Consider the following 7,500-nt stretch of genomic DNA (forward strand, 5'->3'; position numbering starts at 1 on the left):
TGTGGTTGTTTTTTGTTGTTTTTTTTTCCCCCCCCCGACTCCTCTGAGACTGTTCACAATTGTTTCTGTCTGGGTAACGGCTTGTCGGTCGCTGACGCAAGTTGGTTGATGGTGATGCAGTAAGATTTTTTTTTTTTTTTTTTTTTTTTTTTTGCAAGGGTGTGTTATATGTGTTGCGTTGATGGAGTAGTTGGAATTTGGTCTAGGGTGAAAACAAAACTTGACACACAAAACAACTACTACTACTCGTGCACCACGCTAATGTTGGCATGGCTTGGCACTGGTGGTGGTGGTGGTAACTGGGTGTGAAAGTGTTTGGGTGTGTGGGTGGGTGGGTGGGGGGTGGGTGGATGGGGAAGGAGGGGGGGGGGGAGGTAAGTTGAAGGTTTAGGTTTTTTGTGTGTCAGTGTTGTGATTGGGGGGAAGTTTTCGTGAAAGTCTTGTGGAGTTCTTTCAGCGTCATCAAACTAACGTCTGGAATTGTCATCTGCAGTGTGTTGAGGTGAAGGAGAGGGTTTGAATCTCTTGACTTCACTTACTTGGTTGGTTTGCCTCTTGGTTGAAGGACGCTCTAACTGTACTGACTTTGCCGAAGAGTTTTTTCTTTCTTTCTTGACAAGAGTTTTTCTTTGTTTGTTTGTTTGTTTGTTTGTTTGTTTCTCAAAAGAAAATGTAGGTCAGGCTCTGAAGGTCCAACCAGCACGTCGTGTTTAAACGTCGGTCAGGCATCTTGTTTTTTATTTGGTTGTTTTTGGTTGTTGTTTAGTAATGATTGGTGTAGTGTAGTGTAGTGTGGTGTAGTGTAGTGTAGTGTAGTGTAGTGTAGTGTAGTGTGGTGTAGTGAAGTGTAGTGAAGTGTAGTGTAGTGTAGTGTGGTGTAGTGTAGTGTGGTGTAGTGTAGTGTATGTGGTGTAGTGAAGTGTAGTGTAGTGTAGTGAAGTGTAGTGTGGTGTAGTGAAGTGTGGTGTAGTGTGGTGTAGTGAAGTGTAGTGTAGTGTGGTGTAGTGTAGTGTAGTGTAGTGTGGTGTAGTGTAGTGTAGTGTAGTGTAGTGTAGTGTAGTGTAGTGTAGTGTAGTGTAGTGTAGTGAAGTGTGGTGTAGTGTAGTGTAGTGTAGTGTGGTGTAGTGTAGTGTGGTGTAGTGTAGTGTGGTGTAGTGTGGAGTAATGTAGTGTAGTGTAGTGTGGTGTAGTGAAGTGTGGTGTAGTGTTGTGTAGTGTAGTGTAGTGTAGTGTAGTGTAGTGAAGTGTAGTGTAGTGTGGTGTAGTGAAGTGTGGTGTAGTGTAGTGTAGTGAAATGCAATGTGGTGTAGTGTGGTGTAGTGTAGTGTAGTGAAGTGTAGTGTAGTGTAGTGTAGTGTAGTGTGGTGTAGTGTGGTGTAGTGTAGTGTAGTGTGGTGTGGTGTGGTGTAGTGTATTATAGTGTAGTGTGGTGTAGTGTGGTGTAGTGTAGTGTAGTGTAGTGTAGTGTAGTGTAGTGTGGTGTGGTGTAGTGTGGTGTGGTGTAGTGTATTATAGTGTGGTGTAGTGTAGTGTGGTGTAGTGTGGTGTAATGTAGTGTAGTGTGGTGTAGTGTAGTGTGGTGTAATGTAGTGTGGCGTAGTGTAGTGTGGTGTAGTGAAGTGTAGTGTGGTGTAGTGAAGTGTATTATAGTGTAGTGTGGTGTAGTGTGGTGTGGTGTAGTGTAGTGTAGTGTTGTGTACACTGGGTCAGTCCGCACGCTTTAATATCTCAGTTCTGGAAACTGAAAGTAATTGGAACTGAAACTATCAATTCAGAGACTGAAGCTGCTTGTCTTTACCGACATTGTCAGTGACATCTTGATCTATCATTTGTATGCTGGTGACAGAAATGTTTGCCGCTCTTTTTGATGAAAGTCGACGTCTATTATTTGTGTACAAGTGGTAGAAATGTTTGCTCTTTTTTTTTTCTTTTTTTTTTTTGGTAGAAAAGCAGAGGTCTGTGATTTGTATGCAAGTGGTAGACATGTTTGCTCTTTTCGATGAAAGCAAAGGTCAGTTGGAGTCTGATTGGCTTCTTGTCTCAGCTTTGTCTTCGATCAGTCTATCTCACGGTCAGTCATTTGAGATTCTTCTTCTTCTTCTGCGTTCGTGGGCTGCAACTCCCACGTTCACTCGTATGCACACGAGTGGGCTTTTACGTGTATGACCCTTTTTTTTACCCCGCCATGTAGGCAGCCATACTCCGTTTTCGGGGGTTGTGCATGCTGGGTATGTTCTTGTTTCCATAACCCACCGAACGCTGTCATGGATTACAGGATCTTTAACGTGCGTATTTGATCTTCTGCTTGCATATACACACGAAGGGGGTACAGGCACTATGTTGACCTGGGAGATCGTAAAAATCTCCACCCTTTACCCACCAGGCGCCGTCACCGTGATTCGAACCCGGGACCCTCAGATTGACAGTCCAACGCTTTAACCACTCGGCTATTGCGCCCGTCAGTCATTTGAGATAAATTGTTTGATTGTGCAGTGGAGGGTGTGTGTGTGTTTCACGGCGTTGAACAGTGTTTCCCAGCTGGGGAGAACCATTCCCGGTCCACGGGAAGGAAGGAATTGTTCGTGTATTTACTGTCCACGTGTATTAAGTGTTTGTTTTTTTTTTTCTCTCAAGGCCTGACGGCGAAGCGCGTTTGGTTACGCTGCTGGTCAGGCATCTGCTTAGCAGATGTGGTGTAGCGTATATGGATTTGACCGAACACAGTGACGCCTCCTTGAGCTACTGATACTGATACGGATACTGTCCAGTCACATACATAGTAGCGGTTGCAGATGTCCAGTTTTGTAGAATGGAGATATCCAATTCAGTTTAAGTTTTAATTTTCACATTTGAAAGCAATCTTTAAAAAGTTCAAGAAATTGATATATATATATAATAAACAAACCTAGGCGTACAAATCCTGATTTCATTTCCATTTTGAAAAATGGTCACGAAACTTAACGCTCTCTCTATTCGCAGACCAATTCTGAGTTTAGCTCTCAATCTATTATCAAATTCATTACGGACCAAGTATTGTTCTAATGTCAAGTGCATATGCTTTAGTAACCTGACAATTAAGCATACAATTTTTATACGGACTGTAGCTTGATGAAGCCTTACGTACACGAAAGTGTGTCTTAACAAGTGACTGAGAACGTTGATGTTTTTGACTTTTTGCATTCATTATCAGTTGTTTCGCTTGCCAGTGTCAGTTTAACGACTTCTCTTTTTCGAAGGCCTTTAAGCAATTTTCTGTAATTGTATTTAGATTTTTTTTTTTTTACATTTCACCCTCATTTCACCCTCATTTGCCCGGTTTTCCCCAACCCACCATTCATTCACATCTCCCACCCCTTCTAACCGATAATGCTCAAATGTATTCATAAATACTTTAACAAAATGTCTTCAATCACCGATATGTGTGACGGGACATTAAACAAAATGCCTCCTCCTCTCTCCATGGCGAACGTGGAGTGATGGCCTAGAGGTAACGCGTCCGCATAGGAAGCGAGAGAATCTGAGCGCGCTGGTTCGAATCACGGCTCAGCCGCCGATATTTTCTCCCCCTCCACTAGACCTTGAGTGGTGGTCTGGACACTAGTCATTCGGATGAGACGATAAACCAAGGTCCCGTCTGCAGCACGCACTTAGCGCATGTAAAAGAACCCACGGCAACAAAAGGGTTGTTCCTGGCTAAAATTCTCTAAAAAAAAAAAAAAAATCCACGTCAATAGGAAAAACAAATAAAACTGCACGCAGGAAAAATATAAAAAAATGGGTGGCGCTGTAGTATAGCGACGCGCTCTCCCTGGGGAAGAGCAGCCCGAATTTCACACAGAGAAATCTGTTGTGATAAAAAGAAGAGAAGTACAAAATACAAAAGTCAAAACAGTTGATGAGGGGAACAGTCTGCACAGAACAGTACCGAGGTCCATGTGGCAACTCCGTCCATGACTGAAGTCAGCGCGAATCAGTTCACAGCTACACTTAGCCTGTTGATCGATATCGATTTGTTGCGGAGCGGGTCAGTCGAAAATCAATCGGAGTCTGGACCGACTGAGAGTTGAAGGTACCAGTTTTGTACCATGAGCATGAAATGTGCGTGTGCTGCTTTGGCGGAGTTACCGTGTCAGAGACGGTCACCTTGTTATGAATATTGTATCAGTGCGAGGCAACGAGAGGCTCTCAAGGCATGACCGATGATGCGAAGGGCTGTAGTGGTGAGTTAAACGACCAACTGATGATCTGCCCCTTAACTAACTCAGTACGGCCAGTCCTCTCTTCTCCTCTACACAGACCCCTCGGATGTCCAGTGGGTGTCTTCTATGACCCAACCTTTAGCTTCCGTCGTCAGAATTGTGGTATTCTTTGTCAACATTCATCTCTTCAGTGTAAGAGCTTTCCGCTGGTAATGTTTTGGTGGTTATTGGGGTGAAACGCTGTTAACGTCGTCTCTTTCGCCGTTCGTATGGAGAGAGTTAAGGTCAAGTTGTTGGTGGCTGTGGTCTTTACCGTGAAGGGTGGTGAGGTCGAGGCGTTGGTCCTGTTGCCAAGCGGCGGGCACCCGTGCTCCTTTTAACTCGTTCAGCCAGAGCCAGAGCAATTCCCAGGCGTCAAAATGCGTTTCATTTACGTGAATGAATGATGAACGATGTGGATACTTATACAGTGCCTGTCCTCGGTCAGAGACCAAGCTCTAAGCGCTTTACAAACACGGGGTCATTTCGCACAACAGGCTGCCTACCTTGGTAGACTGAGCCGACTGACGGCTGTCATTGGGCGCTCATCATTCGTTCCCTATGTCATTCAATCAGATTTCAGGCGCGCACACTTACACACTCAGACAAACATGTAACATTTTACGTGTATGACCGTTTAGTTTATTTACCCCGTCATGAAGGCAACGGCCGTACTACGTTTTCGGGGGTGTGCATGCTAGATGTGTTCTTGTTTCCATACTGAACCCACCGAACGCTGACACAGAGTGCAGGGATCTTTAACGTACGTATTTGATCTTATGCGTGCGTTTACACACGAAGGTGGTTCAGGCACAAAGCAGGTCTGCACATTATGTTGACCCGGGAGATCGGAAAAACCTCCACCCAGGCGCACGGTCACCGAGATTCGAACCCCGGCGGGACCCTCAGATTGAAAACCCAACGCTTTAACCACTCGGCTAATGCGCCCGTCAGTGTGGTGTACACGTTCCTACACATGCATAAACCGCAAACAAAGGGAAACTAAAATACGACAGTAATTCCGGTTGTGTTTCTGATGTGTCAATGTGGAGACCGAGAAAAAGAACAATCGATTTCAGTATGATTATTATTTTTCTTCGTTTATATGCATCAGTATAGCAGGGGGACCTGCCGTCACTGTAAACTCTCTAGGGTTGTATGGCAACACAAAGTTTGTCACTGAGTAGCAGATGTGGTGTAGCCAACATGGTTCAGACCGTGCGCCTTGGCACCTCTTGCTGTGAAACTGTTAACACGTGTTGTCAAGCTTTCTGACTTGAGTGCTTTCGCGGACTACATCAGTGTACATGTCTTCTTTGGCTCAGTTATCGCACAGACGATAGCCTTGCATTCACAGTACACAAGTTTTTTTCCCCCTCTTACTTTCAGACTGATGTAGTTGGTGTCAGTCTTGGATGAGATGCTACTAGCTAGCTGCACATCTACCAACAACAGCATCAGTCAACAACAGCAGCAGCAGCAGCAGCAGCAGCAGCAAGTAGAACAAGTGATTAATTACAGTAATGAGCAGTGGTTGGACTGACGATGGCGACAGCAGTTTTGTTTCGTTGATGTAACAACGAGAGAGAGAGAGAGAGAGAGAGAGAGAAAGCTTGCAGGTTTACGGCATTTTTAAGTGGGAAGTGGGTGTGTAAATTAATACCAACATGAGTCGTATACATACATAAATATATATATATATATATATATATATATATATATATATGTATATATATATATATATATATATATATATATATATATATATATATGGTATCACGAGAGAAAAGGACTTCATCCTAGATGTTTTTAAACACAAAGATAATAAAATGTTTTAATGTGTCTTTTGTACATTTTTCTTCTTTTTCTTTTAAAACAACAGCAACATCAATAACGGATGAGCTGTTTACCTGTAACGTTTTTCATTTACGGATCAGCTTGTCCCCCCCCCCTCCCCTCTCTCATCGCACACATACACACACACACACACACACACACACACACACACACACACACACATATATATATATATATATATATATATATATATAGTGATAAGAAACTCTAGGGAGAGCTGGACAGTACAAGGTCTTCAGAGAAGCCCCCCCCCCCTCCCCCCTCAGTCAAGTGTGTTTTTCGGCCTCGAACTCCTCCTTATATAACAACTTTTTTTTTTTTAACCTGTTTCATGATAGAAAAACTCATCCCAGTCAACTCCAACCAATCCCGGCCACACCCTATTTCGAACAGCTCCACCCAACCAACCAACAAACAAAGCGGCTAACGGATAGGTCACATCACGGACGTACCCTCGACCCCCCCCCCCCTCCCCCCGCCTGACCCACACAGGTGTGTGTGACTGACTGTCTATGTCCAGCCGTGGTCTTAGGGGTCTCGGACAGTACAACGATGAAGAGAAACTCTAGGGAGAGCGGCTGGACAATACAAGGTCTTCAGAGAAGAAGCTCCGCCCCTCAGTGCTACAGGCTGCAGCGACCGACTGGTTAGTGCCAGGAGCAAGGTGATGGAGTCTCCCGTCGGACCGACGGATGAGTAGGCAGGCAGGCAGGCTTATCTGTCGGTGGGTGTCCTCATATGGGAGAAGAGGCCGATTCTGGATGCGCAGCACTTCCCACAGGTGTTGTCAAGGGAAAACGTCTCCAGAAGTTTCGAGCCCTGCTTCCTTTGCTTACGCGGCTTCTCCTTAATGGCCAGCGTTCTCTTGTTTTCAAACGTCTTTATTGCCACTAGAGCACAGCGTCCTCCAGGAGCAAGGTAGTTAGTTATTAACCCAACAGCCCTCGCAGTGGCAGTGGTTGACTGTGGTGGTGCTCAGTTTTTGGTGGTGGTCAGTGGTCGTGGTGGTGGTGTTCGTGGTGAGGTGCTCAGTTTTTGGTGGTGGTCAGTAGTGGTGGTGGTTGCTGCTGTGGAGAGAACGGTGTGCTGTGGGGGTCGTGGTGGTGGTAGTGGCCAGTGTCAAGGCCACCACACGGAAGAAGAGGAAGGCGGTTCGTGAGGGAAGGAAAGGAAGGACGAAAAGAAAAAGAGTATTACCAACATGGCGTCCTCTACAGACTCTCCGGAGTACGCGCGTCAGAGACGACAGTTTGCTCTGTGGCGAGGTGAGAGGCCTGGGTAGATAGAATGAAAGAAAGAAAGAGAAAGAATCTCTTTATCTCTCTCTCGCTCTCTCTGTCTCTGTCTGTCTCTCTCCCTCTCTCTCTCCCTCCCTCCATCGCTCTCTCTCTCTTTCTCGCTCTCT

General features: G+C 45.2%; 1 protein-coding gene across 1 annotated transcript in view; it reads left to right on the forward strand.

The window, feature by feature from the left end:
• LOC143287130 (uncharacterized) overlaps nt 1-7,500 on the forward strand; it is a 90,821-nt gene that overhangs the window by 174 nt on the left and 83,147 nt on the right. The window contains 1 exon segment of the mRNA XM_076595074.1: nt 6,434-7,360. Coding sequence (XP_076451189.1) covers nt 7,297-7,360 — 64 coding nt within the window. The 5' untranslated portion in view covers nt 6,434-7,296.

Source organism: Babylonia areolata, chromosome 11, assembly GCF_041734735.1.
Source record: "Babylonia areolata isolate BAREFJ2019XMU chromosome 11, ASM4173473v1, whole genome shotgun sequence".
NCBI classification, from domain to species: domain Eukaryota; kingdom Metazoa; phylum Mollusca; class Gastropoda; order Neogastropoda; family Buccinidae; genus Babylonia; species Babylonia areolata.